The 24,039-nt window shown below is 49.8% G+C and overlaps 1 protein-coding gene across 3 annotated transcripts; it reads right to left on the bottom strand.

The window, feature by feature from the left end:
• Positions 1–381: 381 nt before the first annotated feature.
• LIPG (lipase G, endothelial type) lies at positions 382–21,541 on the bottom strand. 3 transcript variants are annotated; one of them, XM_036078209.2, is made up of 10 exons: positions 21,194–21,541; positions 18,185–18,366; positions 16,358–16,537; positions 15,136–15,247; positions 9,980–10,201; positions 8,272–8,514; positions 7,428–7,548; positions 6,554–6,772; positions 4,475–4,579; positions 382–2,424 (listed from the first exon to the last, which is right to left on the bottom strand). In XM_036078209.2, the coding sequence occupies exons 1-10, from the start codon at positions 21,288–21,290 to the stop codon at positions 2,391–2,393; spliced, it is 1,515 nt and encodes a 504-aa protein (XP_035934102.1). In that variant the 5' UTR covers positions 21,291–21,541; the 3' UTR covers positions 382–2,390. The 3 variants fall into 3 exon arrangements, with proteins under 3 accessions (XP_035934102.1, XP_077916480.1, XP_077916481.1); XM_078060354.1 differs by having other exon boundaries at positions 382–3,710; XM_078060355.1 differs by lacking the exon at positions 21,194–21,541 and adding an exon at positions 19,097–19,139 and having other exon boundaries at positions 382–3,710.
• Positions 21,542–24,039: the final 2,498 nt, after the last annotated feature.

The raw sequence follows: 24,039 nt of genomic DNA on the forward strand, positions 1-24,039 counted from the left end.
GTGATTTGAATAATTTTCCATCTTGGGACGTGGGGTGGCTCAGTCGATTAAGCATCTGCCTTCAGCTCACGTCACGATCCTGGGGTCCTGGGATAGAGTCCCACATTGGGCTCTCTGCTCAGCAGGGAGCCTACTTCTCCCTCTCTTTCTGTCCCTCCCCCTGCTTGTGTGCTCTCTCTCTAATCTTTAAAAAAAAATACATAAATAAATTTCCATCTTGTTCTTTAGTGAAAGGAGCTGTTGTCCACGTCCTACCTATAATTAGTATCAAATAGAGAGTAGAGCTTTCATGAAAGTAACTTTTTGTCAAATCCTAGGCTTGGGCAGCCATAATTCTTTCAAATATTAAGAATTGAGATGCCAGACCACAAAGCATTGTATAAATTTTTATTATTTTACTATTAAAAATTTTCAATCTCAAAATTGGTTAATTTTAAAATAAAAACTAACCATATATTTGTTTTTATACATTATATACACTTGAGAAATAAATACTGTTCTAAGTGTTAAAAAAAAAAAGCATCATTATATACAAATAAGGCTTCAAACCAAATTTATAAATACAAGACCCATGGAGGAATTGATTCCTAAGTCTTCCATTACCAAAAATAGAAGTCAGAAGTAATCGGGATGCATGGTCAACAACACAGGCTGCACTTTGGCTAGAAACCATTCACAGAAGCAACAGAGGAAGCACACAATTTAAGAAAATACCTAGAATTAAGACTTGACTGGTTATGTCTTCGAAAGTTTGGCATTGAACAATGATACAACTTTGGCACAATACAGATTAAGACTATGTCCTTTAAAAACCGAGGCACAGAGAAAATCACTCTTCTCCCCCAACCTGATATCACATCTCCTTTCAAATAAGTCTCATCCATAAAAAGCCCAGTTTCTGGGAACAGTTGCTTTCCTGGTTATATATTAATGAAAAGGTTTATGGTTTTATGGATGGCTCTGAAAACCAATTCCTTGTTTGTCACATCTGGGGTATACTGGTGGGAAAAAGCTATAGACCTCTTGATAAAGTTGCAGAAATGAGCACACCACAGACTTGCCTCCAGGAAATCTGGGTCATCCCCTGACTCCACCACCAACTTGGTATATAATTCCACGCATGTGGCCGAACCTCACGAAGCCTCAGTGTTGTCAAATAGAGACATGAGCTGCCCTGCTCATCTCCTGTTGTGAGTCTCTAGTTAGGTGATGCACGTGCAAATCTTTGGAAAAGTATAAAACCGTTTCCCAGATATCACACAGATTCATTCATATCAAGATAGAGAATTGGAGGCTTTTCTGAGCTCAACACAGAGAAGGCACGGGTATGAGAAGAAGGTATTCCTAGAAGGAAGAAGCACTGTATTAAATCTTAGTGCCAGGTCTGTTTGATAGGAGCTGGTTTCTGTGTGAACGGATCTGTAGAACAGATATGTAACGCCTTCTATCTGCCTAAGCAGAAGAGATACTGCTTGGAAGCAGTCCCATTTGGCAGTTGGCCACCCTTCTGTGGCCAGCATGTATGACACTCTGCTTGCTCCCACGCAAGCAATCAAACGTGTCACTCTTCCAGAACTGGCTGAAACCCCTGAAGGTCTAGGATCCCCAACTCTCACACCCTGTAGCCCCCAGTGTCCCCCATGCCCTTCATCACATGTATATCCATGAATCACCTACACTGGAAGGGAGTCTAGAAATCCCAACCCCCTCAGATTCCAAGTCTGGACAGGTTTATGAATGCGTCTACTGCCATGTGCTAATTAAGGTTAAGTGCTTAATAAACATTTGTCCAATCAAAAAATAAGCAATGGAAAACCGAGAAAGCCAATGATGTGTGCTTTAGAGAGTGAGCTGGGGAGCAGGATGGAATGTCTGAAATATAACCAGTATTGATCAGTGCAGCCCACGGAACCCCAACAGTGAGGACCTCGCCACCACCCCAGGTCTTCACTCCCCTCTCTCTGGGGGAATGAGATCACAGGTCTGCCATCCTGATGCGAGACCTCTCCCCACCTCTCAGGTCAGGTCAGACAGTTGACAGCCCTCCACGCACTTCCACAAGTGTTCCTTATCAGGGAAAGCCCGGGCTCTTCCAGTCACTTAGAAACCAGCCCGGTGTGCACAAGAGGCCCTGGGCCTTTGGCGCTTTGCACACAGGTCTGGAGTCAGAGCCATTTTAGAGCAGCAGGAACAGCAGGAACAACAGTGCGTGGTCCCCTCTGGCGAGAAGTCCCAACCATCCTAGGAGGTAAGGTCCTGGGCCCAGCAAAGAGACTCTTCCCGGGGCTCAAGGGTCCAGGCCAAGAGGGGTCCTTCCATCAGGTGGGTCCTCAGCAGTAACTTTCCTCCGTGTCCCTGGAAGGCGGGGGTGGGAGGGCCTTGCTGGCCCCTCAGAGAAGCTCCACAGCTAGGCTGTAGGGAACCCTGTAAGAGAGGCGCTCCGTCACTCGCTTGGCAAACATGCCAGCCTGCACCGAGCGTGTCTTCTGCTGACCTCAAGACCAGGCTTTCTTACACACCTATCACACTCTTCTACTTGCTTCCCATTCAGAACAAGAGGAAAGGGTCCTGAGTGCCTCTTCCTCCCCCTCTCCCAACAAGCCACGGATTCACTTGGAGAAACATAACACTGGGGCAGTCTCTGGGTTCCTAGTTACTTAAACCTTGGTGCTGGCTTGCACAGATTTACTACAATACTCGTCCACCACACACACACACACACACACACACACACACAAATGCAGGGAGAACTATCCATGAGTCCTCTTCACCTTGACCTAGAAACACAAGAGAGACTGTAGGATGGCAGGAAGGGGACAAGACAGAATCCAGAGACCTTGATTCTACTCGAAGCTATGCTATTGCGCAACTGAACCTCCCAGAACCTTAGTCTCTTTTATCAGTGAATAGGTGACCAGTATCCACATTGGGGGAGAGAATGCTGAAGACATAACATATGTCTAGGAATGTCAGGACCTCCTCGTGTTGATGAATTACTCTGGCTTCTACTGCTTTCTATTCCTTTGAGGGTAAAGGAACAGGTGACTTGTTTTCTCAAAGAGGCAGTAGGAGGTGAGTCATACCATTCTCAACTGTTGTGAAGTTCTGGAGCAGAAAAGAAGAATAAAATGTCTTATCATAAGATATGTTATCATAAGAATAACGATAAGACGAGTGATCCTCCTTGGGCATGTCCAATCTACACAGCTGTTCTGAGAATCGATGAAATTAATATTTGGGGAAGCACTTGGAAAGGTATACATTTGAATACAAACATAAAGAATTAAAATTATTATTAGAGCAGAATTTTCTATGGGCCTGCACTAGACTGAGCCACGTCATTAGACAGGCAGTTTTCAGAATGCTGTGCATCCTGTGATCGCCAAGCTTGTGGTCAGGCTGGTGATCCCGAGCAGGAAACAGAGCAGTGGGGATGCAGCCTGGCCCCCAGGGCTGGCAGACGGTTAATCCCAGGGGACCCCAGCATGGGTGCAGCTGCTTGGTAATTGATACCTAGATCAAGGTGAGGTGATGCATCTGAGCAAGTGAAACCTCCACGCTCAAGAAAGACTACAGGCTTCAGAGTAAAGCAACGTACTTCAAATGTTCGCCCTGCCATCGCCAGCTGAGGGACCTAGAAAGGTCCCCAACTTCCCTGAGCCTCAGAGTCCACGACAGCATGCAGGGTTAACACCACCAGCATCATGGGGCTGATGACAAAAGTAAATGAGATAGCGTAGGGAAGGCATGGAACACAGGTGGGCACACGCCGCGTGCTTGGTGTACCGCAGCAGTACCTGGCTTGGGGTAAGTGGTGGGGGCCCGTCTCCATCCTCCTCAGCAGGTGTTTAGGCTCAGAGGCTCTGTGATGAATTCCCCCTTTGGATGCACCCGCTGCCTCACACCATGAGACCAGCCTTTCCTCAATCTGAAATAATGGGACTCCAGAATGGGGCAATGGGACACTGAAGCAAGATGTGTGTTCTGTCTGATTCAGTGCCATGCACATGAGCATTACTGCTTCTCAAAGAGGGGGAGAACTGCCCGATAGTATCCACTTACACCAACCCGGGCTCCAGAAAACCTACAAATGGGGACTATATCTGGCACTTCTCCTTTATCTCCCACCTGACTCCCCACTCCAAACTTGTGCCCAGAAGGAAGCTAGGAGCCCTGGAACCTTCCGGAAGCCCTGGTCACCATGGAGAAATTCATTCTCAGATGGCCTGATTCCAGCGGGGCCATGGGCTGTGAATGCCTTCTGGGGGAGGCAGAACAAGAGGCAGAAAGACACCACCACCCTCTGACATCCTCCACACTCCACGGATTTGATCTCCTGCCAACAGGTCCGCTTCCCAAGAGAAGGGCTTTATATCGGTTTTGCTCCCTGCTGTGTCCCACGTGCCCAGACCCATGTCCAGCACATGCTGGAGCACCTGTCAACACACGATGCATATGAGAAAGTCCCAGTTACCTGGTCTCATTTTTCATTCTCCAGCCATCTCGACACTTGTGGAACCAGAGCTCTTGGCCAGGGGAGATGCTGGTGTTCTCTAAGTCTTGCACACAAAAAGTTAATCTAGGAGAAAAAAGAAACCACCAATGTAGCCAAAACTCTAGTGGGGGAGGCACATCGCTGGGCCTCAGCCAGATGGTGCTTTCTGAATCCAACGTGGACCGAGTGAGGAGAAAAGGGCGTCTTCATCATACCACACCCTGACCCAAACCTTCGGAACTCCCCGCTGCTGCTACAAGGGTCCTAAACGTGTCTCACTTGGACATCTGCCATGATCTGGTTCATGCAGATTTTCATCACACCCCTTCCACTTTCTTCTGTCTGTCCATCCAAAAGTCTGCCTACCTTTCAAGGCATAGCCTGTCTGAAGCCTCCCTGAGTGCCCAAGCCCTTGACCTTAATAGAAAAGCATATTGTTACATAAGTGTTGTTTTTGCTATTGTCATTATCTTGTATGGTATGGAGTTAGTAATGAATGTCTTGTCTTATTTTAACACATTATACACTGCCTGGAATTGCTCATGGATTCCCATACCTGTGGTGGACTACACACTCCTCAAATGGAGGAATTCAAGGTACCTCCATTAGGGTGCTCAGAAATACCCACTGATAAGCATAACTGGAATTCAGCTGTGGGTCAAAATCAAAGATTCAGAAAATGCTCAACCAAGATCATGGAAAAAAATCAGTACTCAGATAACCATTTCGACTATAACTTAGAGCCAAACCATGTGGACCTTGATGGTGTATAGTTAGCATGACCCCATGACCAAAAGATGTATATGGGACACCTGACCCTGATGTATGGGATGTGCTGACTGAAGGGACAAAAGCCACATTCAGAACAGGTTTAAGAACCTTAACCAGGAAGACCAAACAGCCCATAAACATATAAGAAGGGGACCCACCTCATGGAGATCAGGAAATTAAAACACATTAACACACAGTAAGGGACCAATTCACACCCAATGGTGAGAGTGTCCCACCAAGTGGAGGTGAGGAGGAGGGAAAGGAGACTCTTACTCTTAGGTTGTCAATTTGTCTAAACACTTTGGAAGGAGATTTAATAATATCTGGTCACGCTGGAGAACACATTTACTGTAACCCCGTGACAGGGGAAGGGTGCAATGGGGCTTCAGCTCCCCCAGTTCCCAGGTTTCTAGGCCAGAATCTCTCAGACAAGGGACCCAAGCCTCCCTACCCCCTCGGCCACTCTGTGCCACAGGTGATGGATAGAAACGGGCCACATGAAGAACTGTGATGGAGACAAAAAACCAGACTAGGTACGGAGAGGGTGGAGGCTGCTTCCTCTCATGCCCAGGCTGGCAGTGACCTCCCAGCAGCCCACAGCAGGATGTGGCCAAGGAAACCCTCCTCTCTTGACAAAAGACCGGCTTCCCTGACTTCTGCTCAGAGAGTCCAGGCACGGTTTCAGGGGCTGATACATATAGGTCTGGAGTTCTCGTGCCAGGCTGAAGGTTAGAAACCATGGGGGACTGCGAGCTGGCATAGCACGGAGGATTCTCTGTTACTTGACATCAGGGCCCCACCCCATAACCTTGACTCACAGCCTCCGCAGGAAGGGATAATGCTCTGAAAATCAGGTGCTGGGGAAACCAGGGCCTCAGGCAGGCCTCATCCATGGGGGCTTCCTAGGCTCGATACTCGAGTTTTCTCTGGACAGGGGCAGGCAAAGATGTTGGCTGCCCAGACCCCATAGCAAATGGATCAGCAAGGCAGCGCCCCTAAGGAGGAGCCCTCCTTCCTCTGGGCCAAGACAGGGTCCAGCAAACACAACCGAGGCTGGACTCCAGCCCGCACTTTGCCCACCCCCCTCAGCTGAGGGCCCGGAATCAGGACACAAGCTATACAATGGTTGACAGAGGTCTCCACGGAGAATTCACTTTCCCTTACAGAAGTGTCTGCGGTGTTGCCCATGTGCTGTGGGCACGGCAAGGCGGGAGACGCCTGCTGGGCAAAGGGGAGGACGCGGTGGAGGCGGGCGCGCTCTGCTCCCTGTTGCCACGAGGCCCTTACCTGCGCTGAGTTTCCCCCGACTTGACCCGGATGCGCCTGATACTCAGTTCCCGCTCAGCGCTGTGGGGCTGAGACAGGTAGCTGCGAAGCTCCTTCCAGAGGTTGTACCAGGACTGAGCTGTCCCCTCCCAGGTGAGCTTGATCTTCAGGAGGTCTCCTAGGTCCTCCTCGGTGTAGACCAGGAAGGTGTTGGTGGCATTCAGCCCGATCTGTTCCACTCTGCGAGGGGACATGGGGCGGGTGTCACCCACCTGCCCCCGGAAAACTGCCCCGCAGTGACTGCAGACAAATGGGCCCACAGACACTGGTCTCCCTCTGAACTCCCAGCCCCTTCCTGCCTGTCCCCCTCATTTGACACTTGGGGGGGTCTGTCCCACCCCGTTCGTGTGCATACACACCTGGTCCCCCAACTAGACCCTGAGCCCTAGGAAGCGAGTACTTTACGACATTACTTTGCAATCCCAGAATTACTTGGCATGGTGCTTTCCACCTTGCATGTGTTCAACAAATAGACACCAATTGCTATGTGCCCTTCCCACACACAATTAGAAACGGTGCAGGAATGGCATTTATGTTCCAAATTTCCTACAGCCTCAGGTGTCAGGCGTTGCCTGAAATGAAACAGCAGTCTCTGTCCAGATGATCCAAAAGCTTCTCATGCTGCTGATTCATCCAGGGGCATCCGTCCCAGAAAGGGTCTGAGTCAAGGGCTTGGTGGAGAGCATGGCCTACAGATGCCTCTGGAGCCGCCCAGCCCCTCCCGTAGGCCCTCAGGCTGCACTCCCCTGCACTTGTTCACACATTCCCACACTCGCTCAATCTTAGACTGACTTGTTCTGGGTCCTGAACCCATCAAAGGGAGCGTGTGACTTACATTTCCAAAGGCAGAAGCTGGGAGTCTGCACTGGTACCATAAAGAGTGACATAAAAGTTGGGTTCGATTTCTCCCATCATCTTATAGCTGAAGATATGGATTTTCATCTGATAATGGTAAACTGCAGAGATAGTGGAACAAAGGCCTTTGTGAGCTTTGCTGGCCATCTCAGGACACCCCGACTCAAACTGAGTCACCCAGCACACTGAGTTTTTAGGGGCTGATGTCCCTTTGGTCCAGCCCAGCCTCCAGCCTCCCTCTGCTCTTGTTCAGTCCAATGGCGTAAGGGATCACTGTAGTATCGAACTGAGCCCCAAACATGGAGTTCAGGGAATTTGGGGAGGGGGGCAATTCCAGCTTAGCTGTGTGACCTTGAATGAAGGACCAAGGTATTAACTCTTTGAACCCCAGCTTCCTCATATGTAAAATAACACCCACAAACCCCTATGGTCTTAGAGCATGTTGTAAAAATGCAAGACATGATTTTGATTCCCTGTTGGTCCAATCTCAGATGTGTTGTGACACTCAAATGAGAAAAATAGGAAATAGCTTTGCAAAAGGCAAATGCAAAGAAATGAAAAAATTTCTATCTTAATACAAAATTAAGATACTGATATTGCGATCAGGGAGTGATGATGTGCATCGCGAAAGGAGTCCCCACCACTTATTTTTAATGATTAACTTTCCTAGGGCATGCACAGCATCATCTGATTTGCAGCGATTTGATTTCACTAGTGCCAGCCCCATGTCCCGGCCTGGGATGTGCCCTTTCCACAACATGGTATTGAGAAGAGCGGAAAAGATGAAGGGCCTTCCTCAGGGCACTGTGGGGCCTGAGGGTTACCTCTGAAAGGCATGCCCGCCCGGGTTTTGAGATACATTTTGCTGTTCCTCTTGCTCCTCGTTTTCTTAGCATTGTAGCCTATGCTGTTACACCGGTTCTTCCGGCAACTGAGGCAGATCCCCTTTTTGAAGCGATTTGAGTCCGTGCACTGGAACGCAAAACTCGGCTTGTCCTGATTCACCAGGGAGTCGACAAAGAGGTGTACGGCCCGCTCATGCTCACATTTCACCACCTCCGTGATTGCTGGGGCAGGGAGAGACAGGGAACAATGCAGGATGAGCCTCTCATCAAATACAGATTATGACCCCAGGGCCCATAGAGGTGAAGTAATTTGCTCAGAGTCACACGATCACTTGGTTATGAAGTTAGGAGTATAATTTGGATTTTCTGGCCCACGGTACATCATTATCTCTTGTAACCAGAAGCTAAAGCCAATAGTTCAGTAAATCCTAGGACCTTAAGAAAAATCTGACAAAGCCATCCCATCCCTTCCTCAGTAACACCACCAGCTTTAAGGAATGCCGTCATCTGATGGGGGTCCTGGCATCGACCCCCAAGCCTTGCAGGGGCTACTCGGATATTATCCCATTGGGAGAGGGCTATAGTCTTAAGACTGAATGAGAGAGAGTGGGACATCTGAAGGGCAGAGCATCAGAGTGCAGAGAGCCAACGGGGGCCAAGACGTAGCAAGACTGCCAGGACCCGAAGCAGTGAGTAGGGGGAAACTCGGAAAGAGACGGGTCACTGCGGCCACACATCAGTTTCAGCAGCAAATTCAGTTCAACCCAAGTCTGCTGATAACAAGCTCAGGCATTCAGAAGGTAAATCATAAGTGAACGGAGACATCATCTTGGTTTTCCTTCTTTAAAGTGTCACATAAAATTAAATTTTAGTGCATCCATTCTGTACAAGATTGTATAGCCTTTAAAAAGAATAAGGTAGGGGCGCCTGGGTGGCTTAGTCGATTAAGTGTCTGCCTTTGGCTCAGGTCATGATCCCAGGGTCCTGGGATCAAGCCCCGCATTGGGCTCCCTGCTCAGCAGGGAGTCTGCTTCTCCCTCTCCCTCTGCTGCTTCCCCTGCTTGTGCTCTCTCATGCCCTTTCTCTCAAATAAATAAAATCATTAAAAAAAAGCATAAGTTAAGTAAATCTATATGCTCTGATGCTTAAGGATATTCATTATATATATATATATATACACACACACACACACACACATATATAATGACTGAAAACGGAAAGTTACAGAACAATGTGATTTTGAAAAATATAATCTCTCACACACATATGCACGTGCACACACACACATTTGCAAAGAAAAAAGACTAGAAGGACACATACAAAATTGTTCCTATTGGCTACCTCTGAAGAACAAGAGGGAATGGGAGAAAGGGGTTTACTTTTTGCTCTATGCGATTCTTCATTGCTTGATTTTTTTTCCCCCAACAAATATATATTCCTTTTCTTATAAAAAGAAATTAATCAATAATAACTGGGACCTCAAAGCATGAGGTCGCCAAGCAGAGACCCATAGATGGCTGTTAACAAGCCTGTAGAAGGATGAACTGTACATGGGGTTGGCAGCCCCCGTGGGGTGGGGGCATAATGAAACGAACATTGTTGGGAGCACTACCAGCTGGGGCTGATTGAGGAGGAGATGTGATAACCGAGTCAAACGTCTCCATGAAGCAGAAAATAAGGAACTCACTTCCATATGCAATTGACCCCAAGACGTCATTGAGTCCACAGCCCGGCTGAAAGTCACCGCCGTTGGGGTAGATGTCGATGTGGCCCACGGGCATCTGAATCCCGATGCTCAGGCCAAAGGAACGTGTGTAGGTGTGGAGCACATCCACAAAGTCTGCATCGTCAGGGGACAGCCTCTTGTGGATGTCCACCCCTTCAAACAAGGGCCCGGCGGGATCCAAACCTACAGCAGAAGGGGGAGCCAAGACCAACTGTGTCAGCTGTGCTAAATCCATGAGTCCTGAGCTAAAAGTAAATCCACGTGCGCACAAGGAAGGCATCCTCGGAACCAAGACCAGTAAATCTGGAACCGTGTGATGCCCGCACTTGGGGAACCTGCGCTTTCTTCTGGAGCCTTCACCTGTCCTCACAACTCAATGGACTCAGAAAACTGGCTGCCAGGTTCACAATGACATGCAGCTCCCAGGAGCCCCAGACTGTCAGAAATGGAGCAGTTCTAGAAAGAACTCAGGCTGGCTGAACTAAGCCATTCGTCCCATTTATTCTGCCACTGAAAGCCTTCCGCAGCCTTAATTTAGCAGGCCTTTTATGGAATAACCAAGCTACCTCCATCTTCTGGAGGGAAGACTCGGTTTACCCAAACTGAGCTATTTGCATGTGGACTTACTCTTCCCCTTCCTTTAGTGATGAATCAGGCCCAAGGGTAGAATGGTGAGATCAGGAGTAGGGGCCACACCAGACACACTGAGGATCCATATCCCAGGCTTCCAGAATTCCTGTATTTTGCAGCTAGAAGGAGAAATCTTTTTGCCTGCAAACTTTCTGCATTGAACAGGCAAGCAGCAACATAGAGAGAACTGGTTCTCACATTTAAAACAGCACAAATATCACTGGGAGGTTGTTGAAAATTCAAATTCTACTATGTAACTATAAAAAAAAACTCGGGAGGAGGGGCGCCTGGGTGGCTCAGTGGGTTAAGCGTCTGCCTTCAGCTCAGGTCATGATCCCGGGGTCCTGGGATGAAGCCCCACACAGGGCTCCCTGCTCAGCTGGCAGCCTGCTTCTCCCTTTCCCTCTGCCACTCCCCCCTGCTTATGCATGCTGTCTCTCTCTCTAATAAATAAATAAAATCTTTAAAAAAAAAAACTCTGGACACACAAGCCCTACCTGTGTATACGTGTGCTGGCGGAGAGGGCAGGGCAGGGAAGCGAACAGGTAGTAGCAACAATAAAAGAGACTTTTATTTTGGACCACGTGAATGTAAACCATTCAAAAAAAGAGTTTGCAAAGCATGAGATGCAGATTCTCCAACCCGGTCGAGATTCTGATTGCCAAGTCTGGTGTGGAGCCCAGAAATGTGTTATTTATTCCCCAGGTGATCCTAAAAGGAGGTGGTCTATGAACTAGATCGGAAAGAACTTCTCCCACCGTCAGTATCATGGATAACATTGAACCTGAACATCTTAATCCATACAGTTCATGTGAGATATTAAGAGATTAAGTGCTTGTCGGTGTAAATACTAGCTGCTATTACCAAGCTCAAGTAATTATGGGAGCCGACTTCCTGCCCCCTAGTAGGCTCTCTGCCCTACAGACACAGGGAGAGGGCCTGGAGAAAGTTGAGAATACTGTGCACTGTTTAGTCTAGAACGGTGGTTCTCAGCTGGGAGTGATTTTGCTCCTAAGGGGACATTTGGCAATGTCTGGAGACATTTTGGGTTGTCACAGTGGCAGGGAGAAGGAGAGAAGCTGCTAGCAGCTAGTGGGTGGAAGCCAGGGAGGCTGATAAACATCCAGCAATGCTCAGGTCAGCTCCCACAACAAAGCATTTGCTGACCCAAAATGTGCACAGTGCTGAGGCTGAGGCACTGCGGTCTGGAAACACCACATCAGAGAGGAGTTAAGACTAAGAGCAGAGTCATAAAAGGAGGAGATGGGTAACAGAACCCATCAGATCCCAGCACAAGAGAACCAGGGAGCACACTGTGTGGCTTGAATCGCTGGGGTGATTTCAGAGTAAACAATAGGCAGAGCTATTGTCTGGAGTGGACAGTACATTCATGAAACTCATCACTCAGGAGAACTGTAGAGACTGAAAGTAAGCAGAAGAAGTTTAGAGAAATGCCCGTACGACCACGGCAGAAAGGCAGCCCGGGCTGCCTGGTGGTTCATCCGTAGCCCAGGGCCCCAAAAGAGGATGGCACAAAAGCAGTGACCCCCCAGCACAGCCCACGAGGACTCGGTTCAGAGGCTTCCAAGGGCTACAGTACCAACACAAGCAGCCTCCCCCTGCCTCTTGCTATGTTTTCTGGAAGAAAAAAAAAAGAGAGAGAAGACCATTCTGCTTTGCAACCAATACAGGAGAGGGGCTCTTTGCTTGATGTGAACAAAAGTCTCCACCAGACGGTCAGTGCCATGGAAACCAAGCTCAGCTGGAAGAATGTGGGCAGCTGACAGGGCTTTTGGAGAAGATGACCGGGGGGGCGGGGGGGGAGGGGTGTGCGGGGGGGGGGGGCGGGCAGGCTCAGCCTTCACCTCCCCAGACTCACCCAGCCTGACACAGGGCCAGGGCTCACAGATGCTGGAGAAAAGTTGCACAATTTACTTTTTTTAACTGGGAATAGGAGGGAGAGCTTGTTCCCGCCAAAAAATAAAATAAAATAGAACAGGTGGAGAACCACCGCTTCTTCCATTCAGTCAGAGCCCTTCCAAAGATGTTCTGTCCAGCAAATGGAATACACCCATGCATGCACACGCATACACACCGGGGAAAACCTCTGCACTGCGGCCTGGTAGGGCCGGGCCTGCTGCATTTCAATTGCTATTTTATCTCCACCAACAAAGGAGAGGTGGGATGGCCCGGTGGCTAGGTACGGGTTCTGCAAGCTGACAGCCTGGGTTTGAATCCTGGCGCTGCTACTTAGGATGTAAGCCGTTGTACCCATTACTTAAGCACCAAGTCCTGGTTTCCCCATGTGGAAAGGCCCCTTTTGCCCCACTGCGCTGAGTCTTAGAGATAGCATGAAGTCCTTGTCACATCTTAGGTACTTGACATTAGGAAGCATCTGGCCCAGGGTTTGTACAGAGTGGACACTGAATTCATAGTTCTTGAAGGAACGAATGAATCTGCTTGCTTATTTGTAACTAACTAGACACAGGGTTGATTAGAAATCTACAAACTCTTCCCTGGTATGGCACAGAATTCTCTCAAAAGCCTAAGAAGGTAAAACTCTGGCAACCCCCGTCCACAGCTCCAATCCAAGCGAGACTAGGGTTCAGGTGTCCCCCTGTTGGCCCCCGTACAGCGGCATCATGGGTCTCAGGACCCCACACAAGCTGCAGTCTGGTCCTTCTACTAGTTGGGACCACCTGGTTCGCAGGCCCATGTGAAGTCTACCAAGGGAGGGGAGGAGAGTAGACACTCCTCCCCCATTGGACACGCACAACAGCTGCATCAGGTGCACCACATACCCTCTGAAGGGCCGCTTGGCAACTGGACAGAGGGTACTCCTTCCCACCGTGCTCACCCAGCCCCAGCCCACAGAGAAAGGCTGGAGAACAGGGGCGTGCTCCGGACATGCAGACGGCTCGGAGCACTGATTAGCATTCGGCCCCAGAGCCCGCATCTCAGCAGCTGCCACCCAAACAGGCAGAGGGAGAGAACTGGAAAACGCTTCCCTAGCCCCCTCTCATTTCAGATTCAGAGAGAGGGAACGGGAGGATCTGCAGCTTGTCCTTGCAGCCAAGGACCCTCATGGGGGGCAGGGGGGATGGGGACGCGATACTTGTATGTGCTGCAGTTTGAACAAGGCTGGTCTGGCTCTGAACATCATGCCTCTCTCTCACTGGGGACCAGGGGGAGCTGCTCAGACAATGGAACCCAGAGTGGCTTACAGCTGAACAGCTTTGCACCAGCAAAGGGTTAATGAGCAGTCACGTGGCCACACAATCATGGTCCACCTGGATGCTCAGGCCCCACAGGCTTGGTAAACAAAAACAAGGCTCTCAGGCTATGCTAAATCAAATAACTGGACCTAAAGGAGTGTGTGCGTGTGTGTGTGTGTGTGTGTGTGTACATTAGACTGAAGCCCAGGGATGACTGGAGGTGAGCCAATAAAATTTCACAAATAAATCTACCCCACCAGCTTGGTGCTAAAACCTGAAGCTTTACTAAATTGTTTGTTAGCTAAGGAATCCCTTCTTCCCTGTTTTAAAATAAAAACACTGCCGGGAAAGAAATTGATCAAATCTTTCTTTCTAGGTGACCAGTTGGGCCCTTGGTATTTTGGAGGAGAGAGGGAAGCTGGGAGTGAAGATGAATCAAAGAATTCTGGAAGGAAGATAAAAGTTTAGGGCAACAAATTTGCCATTAATTTCAGCCTAGAGGAAGCACAAAAATGGGAAAGAAAATCTTTCCCACTTTTCAAATCATTAAATGATTTAATCCAAACACACATCAGAAGCTCACCAAGATGGAAAACACAATTTTTTCATTGACGACCTGGGTACCAACATCAGAACGGCCTCTTTAATGACAAAGTTGAAGCATCCATTCTAAACAGATAATTACCACTAATAAACGTGCCCGCAAAACATTGGGAAAAGGCTGTTGGTGGATGAAGTGGAACTAAAGCAAACTACTAGAATCCGCCACTCGTTCATTTCCCTGGAGGCCCTGAGCATCGCTGGCAGACAACGGAGCGAGCCTCAGAGGTTCACAGGTCAGGATCCACCCCAGTTCTGCACGTTAGTTATTAGCTGTTTGCCCCTGGGCATTTACTTGCCTGTCCGACTAGACAGGTGGTTTTCAAACTATGTTCCCTGATGTTCTGGGGCCCTGAGATTTCTCTGCGTAAGGGGAAGGCCCCCTAGCAAAGTAAGCACTACCCACCATCTATCCAGCTGCGACCAGAACATCCCTTTTATCTGTTTCATGTATCAGGGTCCCACACAAGTTCAACTTGTAAGAAGGACTCTGTGGCCGAAGAGAACACTGAAAAGCTCTGGATTAGATACCCTCTGGGTCCATTCCAAAGCTAACCTTCCATGGCTCCCTCGTGCTGCCTCTGCGGGAGCGCTCCAGTTCAGAAAAGCCAGCATGGCAGGGGGGCTGAGGGAGTTTGGGGGTGAGCCCAGAGCGCAGGAAGCAGATCCTACCTGTGATTCTGCCCACCGTGCCTTTCACGAAGTTGCCAGCATACCCAGCCACGTGAGCTCCCAGGCTGTAGCCGATCAAGTGGACATTCCGGAGAGAAAAATCATCCTTCTCCTGCAGGAAGTCACAAAAGTGACTGTGAGTGAAGTGTGTGGTCCTGAGCCCACAGGGTCACCAGCAATTCAACCATCCTATGGCCACAAGGAAGAGCCAGGGGAACCGGGGACAGAGACTTGCCAGGGCGTCGCCCACCTTGCTGTCAACGAGACAGGGATGGGACGCAGCCAGGGAAGGGAAGGGCAAAAGGACTTTACGGCACTTTAAACGCCAAATGCTGAGGGTAGGGTGGAGGTTATGACTGGAAGCTACATACCTGACCCTTGGGCTACATTTCCATTCCCTCGGGCACTATGGGAGGCACCCGACTCACTGGACACTAAGCGCCAGCCACAAGCTGCAGGAGCTTACTCTCTCCCCACTTCTTAGGCCCCAGGAGCTGCTGGTCTGCTCACCGCAAAGCCACCCAGAGAGAGGGCACTTCGCTGGCAGGGTGAGGAGGTGGGGCCTGGACCCCACAGCTCAGAAACCCAGCTCTACAAAACAACCCAGGCAGAGAACTGGGGTACGGCTTGAGAACCCTGACCAGACTGCTGCCAGCAGTCATCCGATTCCATGGGCAAAAGGAAGGTCAGACTGGAATCGCCCAGATCATGGGGTCACTTTGCCAGTACACCCCTGCCTCCGGGTAAGTCCGCTGATCTCAGGCAAATCATTAACCTATAGAGAGTAAATGTAAGACCTCGAGATCTGCTTTCCACACTTAATATTTTAAGCGTCGAATTAGACTGCATTTGTTGGAACCAAACTTCTCCTTCCCCTGAGGACAGCCACCCTTCAGAGGAAAAGAGCGGACTTCAGTAAGTTTTCAAGATTTCATGCTGGTCCTGGCTCCTGACTATTCCCAACCTGAGGGCATCAGCGAGGAATGACCCATCAGGCAAATTTTCTTCCGGCAAATAAAGCAACAGGCAGGATCCAGAGATACATCAATAACTAAAACGCTTTCCAAAGTTCCAGCTTTCAAGCATTTCAAGTAATACTTAATTCAGTAAAAATTTGAATCCCAAAGACATTCTTAGACTCCTGGAGTTCACTGTCACCCAGTCTGAGCTGTATTCTCTTAAGCAGTTTCGGGTTCAAGATCCTGTTCTTAAGAGCGGTTACCTGCAGCCAGTCGAGCATCCTTGCAACACTGTGTCCCACCACCCTGGTGTGATTGACCGCGTCCGTGTAAAGCTGGTGGGCCAGGGGAAGCCAGTCAACCACGACAACATTGGCTTCTTTCTCTCTTATCTGCAGGGCTGACACCAGCTTGTAGAGCCAACTTTCAAACATGCCACTCATCTGCAAAGAAAACAGGGCATTTAAAAAAATTCTTCTTATGGGTTTCAGAAATCTGAATGAATATGGAATTCAGTTCCATGACCCTCTCCCCAGCCAGTTCCAGAACTTTCACAATGGCTGCTCAGGCTCCAAACCTTTGCACATGAGCAGGGCCGGCCACAGCCAGGATTGCTACGTGAGTGTTGGGTCTCCCATTGCTCTTTATATCTTGCTTTTTCCCATCAAAATTTCCATAGCTGGTGTCTTAGGCTGCCACCCACTGTCCAGTAGGGCCACTATGACATAAGTGGTGGTGGCCGTTCTGGCCTGGGGTTAGCCAGAGTCCCTATCACAGATAAGCACGTGGTGCCAAAAGGCAGCTGGGAACGGTTGCCTTGGAGAATTAGCTTCTCTATCAGAGATGCAAGGAGATGCTGTCTCCTAGGCAAACGCAGAGTTAACAGATGACCCCTTCCCACAGCTCATCTCTGCCATCCCTCTCGATTCCAGAGTAGGGAAGATCTCTCCTTGGAATCCCAAATTAGAACTCAGAACACATTTTCCCACAGAAACAAAGTTATAAATAGTGCCTAGGTCCAGTTCTAAACCTATCCACATGTACATTATTAGATAAATAGATTTTCTGTGCCTGGCCTGGGAACCCAAACGCCATTTACAATCTTGCTTCTATGGGAAACTGCTGTTCCGAGGTCCAAACAGATTACAAAAGAACTTTCTGGAATGCAACCCATTTGTAAGTTGCAGGCAGTTTGTATTTGCATTTTGACAAGGGGCCTTAAAAAGGTTCAGTTGCCTGATTCTAATTGTAGGCTGTGGGATGAGGATGGATAGCCAAGCCCCTAACCATCTCTCCAGGCACATTAGGTAGATAGGCACTTACCCCCCACCCCCCACCCCCAGGCCTGACCCCAGCCGTTGGTGATAGACCTAAAGACCCAGAAAGCATTTAACGGATATGAATTTCTCATCATTAAAAGGAGGAATGTCCCCTCCCAATTAGCCCAGGCAGAAACCTGCTCACTTAATAGTGTCATTTTCCTACAGACCATCATTATACGAATGAATAAACCCCTCACTGGTCAAAAGCTTCTAAAGCCGAGCATTAAAGCCCTTTTTTGTCGAAGTTTGTCATGGGCCTTTCAATGTGAATTGCTCAGCTAGGGCACATAAAGAGCACCAATGCCTTTAACCAGAGCCATCTCTATGCAAACAGGAGGGCACCATGCCAACGGCGGCCAGCAATCCAGGCCAGCTGGCTCTGCATAGACTCTCAGAGCCAGTCAAGTTGCTGCATTTCAGCTCAGCTCTTAGGGAGGCACGGCCCCCGGGAGGCAGTGGTTGACCAATGTAATTAAGTGTAATTAGAAGGCCCCTTAAGAGCCAGTGGAGCTGGGCTGCTGCCTTCAGGAGAGCCACTTTCTGAAAGCCCAGCATTAAATACCACCCTGCTGGAGTCCATATTGCCCCCTCAGCGAAGTGCCCATTACATTCTTCACAGCTGTCTGCAACACAAGCAGCCCACAAGAAAAGAGGGAGAGAGAGAGAGAGAGAGCAGAATTGGGAAACACCAGTCTTCTTTTTAATTGACCAAAACAAAGGAAACCAAATCTTGTGTCGAGCTGCAGAGCTCCCTCCCCTGGGGCTCACCGTCCATCCATGAATGATGAAAAAGGTTTTGGCTGTCATGTTGAAGCCGCAGTCTTCCAAGGGCTGGTTGTGGCCCAGGGAGAGGTAGCATCCTTCATGGTCTGAGTCCCCAGAGGTGCGGAGGTTGAATCTCACAGGAGATTTGGCAGCAAGCTGTATATGCCCGGATTTGTGGTGCTCATCTGGGGGAAAAAGCACAGAACGTGTGTGCATCTGGCGGGGGCTTGGACAAGTGAGAGACCTGGGGTCTAGTTCTAGTTCAATCTTGAGCACATTACTTAATCCTCTGGGTTTCGGTGTTTATGTCTGCCGAATGTTTTCTCCTCACTTCCCAGAAGAGTTGCAAAGATATGATAAAGGGACATCTCCCTATTGAAGAATATTAGTTAGCCACTAGTCCTAATTACTATGAATTACTGTGACTCTGAAATAAACAGGTGTCTCTTGTTTTTCTTTCCTCTTCCCTATCAAACGAGTTCTCCTTCCCTCAAGTGACTACTTGGTCCTCACTTCTTTTCCTGAAATGCTAGGGACCAGCTGAGATTCAGAATTCGGAATGTTTCAGATTTTAGAAAGGCCCTCTGGGACGTAAGCTATGTGGTATATGACATCCCCAGCGCGGTCTGGGGCATTCCCCAATCATCAAACACATGAATATTTCTGCAAGGAAACACACAACCACTCACCACTCAAGGGCAAAAATAAAGGTTATAGATAGCCTCGTGTCAGTTCTGGTCCGTTTCTGCTGCCAAATGAGTTCAGGGCAGGTAAGGCCGTGTCTTGCGGCCAAACAAATTACCAAACAAATGTTCCAATTTTGAAAGCTTCTGGATTTTAAATTAGAGATAAGAAGCCATCAACTATCATACAGTGGGCTTCCCCTAGTATTCCCAGCTGGATTCCAGCACTTACTCCAAAGACCTCCTGCATCCTCAGGACTCCTTGCCATGCCAGACATGAGCCAGATGTTCTTCTAGTTTGTTAAATAAATGACTGAAGCCATAGGGGAAATTCATAAGAGCAGCAAAACCGTTCCTTCCCACTCCACTGCTCACACAGAGCGCCCAGCTCCCAAAATACAGCAGATGTTACTGAGGTCCCTATGGCCTCTTAACTGGAAGCACTGTCATCACCACGCTATTATGGACAGTCATAAACGAACCCCATCCAGCATTCTTCCAGCCATCCAGGAAACTATCCCTTGATAACAGCTTAGGAAATTAGCAAATCGAACTCTCCTGTCACCCAGAGATCAAGGAAAAAAATACCAAATGACCACTCCAGGAGTTTCATTTATCCCAGAGTTAAGAAGCAAATGGAATCATGGAAGGAGAGACCAAAATGGTAGAGAAGGTGGCGATGGGGAGGAAGAGAATACACCAGATGTAAAAGGATAGGGTTCCAGAAAATGCAACTAAATATACATGAGCAGACCTCAGGTTAACTGTCATTAGAGTAATGAACAAAAGCTCCAGCCGGCAGAAATTTGAACCATGGACAAAAATAGTCTGCCTCTCCAATTCCCACCCAGGTAGCCATTCACAGAGACCAGATGGGGAATTGTAGGAGAGAAGGACAAAAGTCTTCTGGCTTCCTGGGACAGATTTGTGGATAAACCCACATATTGACATAAAACGTTCACCTGAGTATCTGGCCTAACCCAGGGTTCTCCAGCTTCATTCCTACTACTTTCAGCCTGGGTCAGTTCGGCCTCTGGGACTTTACGATTGTTCTTCACCCATGTGCCCTCACGGCTCATTCTCTTACGTCCTTCAGTTCCTTGCTTGGTGGTCAACTTCGCAGTGAGGGAAGCCTGACCACAGATTAAAAGCCTGACCACCTTCTCCACCAACACCCTGTTCCTCCTCTGCTTTACTTTTCTCTTACTGAACATCATTTATATATTTTAATTAGTTTGGTGTCTGTCTTCCCACTACTGAAATGTAAGCTCAATGAGGCGGGGGTCTTCATCTGTTTTGTTCATTGCTGTATCCCCCCCACCCCCAGAAGAGGCACTAAGCAGGCACACAATAACTACTTTCTCAACTGAAAGAATAGCCCACGAATACTCAGAATCACGGAACACAGAAGTTGGAAGGAACCTTAGCGCTTTACAAGAGAGGAGCTAGAGATGTGAGTAAAGCAAAGCTTTCCCATTCATTCAAATTAACCTGCCCTCGTGTACATAAACTGACATGGGCCAACATCATGCCCATCATGGCTCAACCTCAGCAGAAGAGTAGAAAATGAGGTAATGGGGTGGAGTTTAGGGGATCTCCCCTCTCCCCTGCTTAACTAATTGACTTGGCACCCCCAATGGGTGATCCTACCCTCATTCCACCAGGGCAGGCTTCCTCTAATGGAAGAGACTGCCATACAGAACTCAGAAGGAAGAAAGTCCAGCATCTAGGAGGAGGAAGGTGAAGAGAGGTAGGTAGGAAGAGTGGTGATTGGAAAGGGTGTAGGGGAGGAGGAGGCCGGCCACCTGGGGGAATAAGCCCAGCAGCCTTCCCGCACGTTACTCACCAAATGCTCCCTGCAAGCGCTAATCAAACCACAGCCAGCTACCCTGCCCCCCTAACTTTCCAAACACCTACACCCAGTTTAGAAGGAGGGGCACCAGGCGACTTAGCTCTAACAACCTTCTTGCTTCGCAAAGGGCAATGTTGAAGAGCCGTCGTCAGCCGACTCTGCTGGTTGGACGGCACCCATCCAGGGAACCTTATCATGGAAGGGGGTGGGGCGAGAGGGTGAGCGCGGGCCAGCTCCCCCGCCCGCCGGCGGCCTCTCGGATGCCTTGCTGGGGATGTCCTCGTCAGAAGCGCCAAGGAACAAGTGAACCGCAAAGCTGATTAGAGGAGCGACTGGGCAGTGGGAAAGGCAAGAGGATTTCGCAGGCACCAGGAGGGGCTGGAAAGGGGTCGGCAAGACAGAGAGGGGACGTGGCACAGGAAAGTTGGGGGTGGGTGGATGGGGCGGGGGGGGGGGATAAGAATAAGTGCACGTTACCTCGCAGCCATCCCTCCGGACCAGGGGGTGTGGAGCTTCCCGCGGCAAAGCAACAATAGACGCTCCAGAGGCAGAACAGAGGAACGCAGTTTCGCATCCTTCCCCGCCACACCCCCTTCCCCGAAACAGGACTGAAAAAGAGAACACCTCTCGGGGTTTCTAGCAGTTCGCGCGGGCAAGACCCGCAGTGGGCAGCCCTCTCTTGGCCAGAGAGCGGTGGCCTTAGCCAGCTGAAGGTGAAGGTGGGAGTGAAAGTTTGGCTAATCTGAGCCGCGGGGAGTGGCGGGGAGTATGAAGGGGCTTGAACTGGATCTGCCCTCACCCGTGCCGCCCGCCCGGGAAGCCAGGACTTGCCGCTGTCACTCCTCGAACTCCCGGCGAGGTAGTTTTTTAAAGTATGGGAGTCATCTGACCCATCGCCAGATGGTGATTTGCATAATTTATTCCCGCCCCCGGACTCTGATTGGTCACACCTTCGCTGACGCCCGAACCGGGACTCCCCAAAGTTTGAATGAAGCGCAGCACACCCACCGCGTGGACGCTCCGCACGCGCGGCCTCGCTTCCAACCCCGCCCGCTGGGCTGGCAGCCGAGCTCCCGCCACCGCACTTCCTCCTTGTGCCGGCTCTCGGACCCCAGGTTCTCCGCTCGCCCCCGCCGCCCCAGGGGGGACGCCGCCCCGAAACGCGATCCCCGGAGAAGGCAGGTTATCCTTTCCCAAGTGCAAAGCCACCCCTGCGCCCGAAATGAGCTTTCCGCGCAGCCAAGAGTCAGGATGGAGGAGAGTCACCAGGTCACCCTTTGGGTCCTTCTCTTTTCGAGCCCCCTTACCCCCAGCGAGGCCTGCGTGCGACAGGTGCGTAGAGTGATCTGACAATAATCGGGCAGAGCTGAGGGGCTGTGGGCTGTGGGCTCTGGCCTGCCTGGGCTTTTCAGGATCGCACAGACCCTTTCCTCGTCACTGTTCCGCCACTAGCAGCAAAACTTTGGGAAAGCCACCCAGCTTCTCTAAGGTCGTTCCGTCGTCCGCAGTACTCGGGTGGTAACAGTTCTCGCAGCTTAGGGATGTTGGGGAAATTAAGAGAGATAGTGTGGTACAGCGCTTAGCGCGGGGCCTGCCAAGTGTTAGGATCTCTCTTGCCTTGGGGGTGGAGTGCTAGAGGGATACCAGGAGACACTCCCCAAAGGAACAGTGAGCCAAACTCAGAGGTCTCAGACGCGTGACCAGCGCCAAGTCTCGGCCCGACGCGCCCAGCTCCCTGTTGATTGGAATTAAGCAGCAGCTTCTTCCTTTCCTTGGTCATTTTTTCCCTCCTGTCCTTCCCTTTATTTTTTTTTTTTAAAGATTTTATTTTATTTATTTGAAAGAGAGAGAGAGAGTGAAAGAGAGAGCACAAGAGGGGGTAGGGTCAGAGGGAGAAGCAGACTCCCCACCGAGCAGGGAGCCTGATGCGGGACTCGATCCCGGGACTCCGGGATCATGACCCGAGCCGAAGGCAGACGCTCAACGAACTGAGCCACCCAGGCGCCCCTTGTCCTTCCCTTTATTGATCCGCGTCCCCCCCCACCTCCCTCCGGTGCTGGCTCCAGCTCCCGGCTCCCCGGAGGGACCCTGGGACTGAACTTAGAGTGACCGAGACCTTGACTGTGAGTCTGCGGCTGATGCCTGGGGGCCAGAGCTGAACCTGCGGCAACTTCACGGCGGCGGCAGGGACAACTGGGAGGCGGCTGCGCCCCAACAGCCCTTGGGGACGCAGAGCCGGTAGGAAGGGCAGAAGGCGCCACGACAGGGCTGCGCTCCGCCGACCCTTCGCGTTCCAGCCAGCCAGGGTTGGCTCTGCAAGATTGCATCTTTGACCTCGAGTAACCCCACCGTCGCAGGGAACCAGTCCCACTCTTGCCTGGGGAGGAAAATGCCCGGGCAGCCTCGCGCCCCTTTCTTCCTGGTGTCAGGGCCCCAGCCGGGGAGATCAGTGTGGGGAAACCAGTCCTGAGGAGCAGGTTCTGTTCCTGCCTATCCTAGTTACTTTTGTTACTCTGGCTGCCAACGGAGCTCCCTTTGTCCCTCCCATGTGCTGTAATAAATTAACAAGAAGCAGGCTAGCTTTATTTTTAAATATTAAACCCCGTGCACTTTATGGGATGGTAAATGGCACCCCAGATACGTTCCTTTCCTTCTGCTCCAGCTCTCCTCCATTGGTAAACGATACAGACATAAGTCAGGTATTATCTGCGTTTTGTAGATAGGAAAACTGAGTCATGGGGACAGGCTGCAGGTTTGAAGGTCGTTTTGACAACCAGGTCTCTCTCCTCTGCTCTAGAAGCCAGTTTAATTTGGCCAGTTGGCTTCTAAATAGGAGCTCTTGGGAACCATGTCCCCCATCTCTCATGCCTCAGCGGCAAAAATCCCTTTTTCTGTCCTGAGTTGCTCAAAGCCATAGTCCCTAGAACCTTAACTGGACAGTGTGGAGGATGTGTCTTGGGGGTCTTTACCACATGTGAGATCCCCTAGGAGAACTAGGTATTCCTGCAAAGTTGGTTATCTTACCTGGGGGGAAAAAAAACAGATTCAACAAAATCAATATCCATTTTTTTAACTGCCAAGGCTATGAAACCATTTAAGCTTTACTGCTGGTTGGTTAGAGTGCCCTCCTGTGTCTCTATATTAAAATATAATGTAAGAACTGTCAAAGGACATAATGAAATAACAGTCACAGCATAAGAGTAATATGTAACATCAACTGTTTGTTATACTTCATACTTTCCAGAAGAACCACAGGAGATCTGGGGAGCCTCCTGTGTGGAGGAAGTCTCTGGGGAGTTTCAGCAGAAAATTCTGTTTAGGGG

This window comes from Halichoerus grypus, chromosome 13 (genome assembly GCF_964656455.1).
Source record: "Halichoerus grypus chromosome 13, mHalGry1.hap1.1, whole genome shotgun sequence".
Lineage (NCBI taxonomy): Eukaryota > Metazoa > Chordata > Mammalia > Carnivora > Phocidae > Halichoerus > Halichoerus grypus.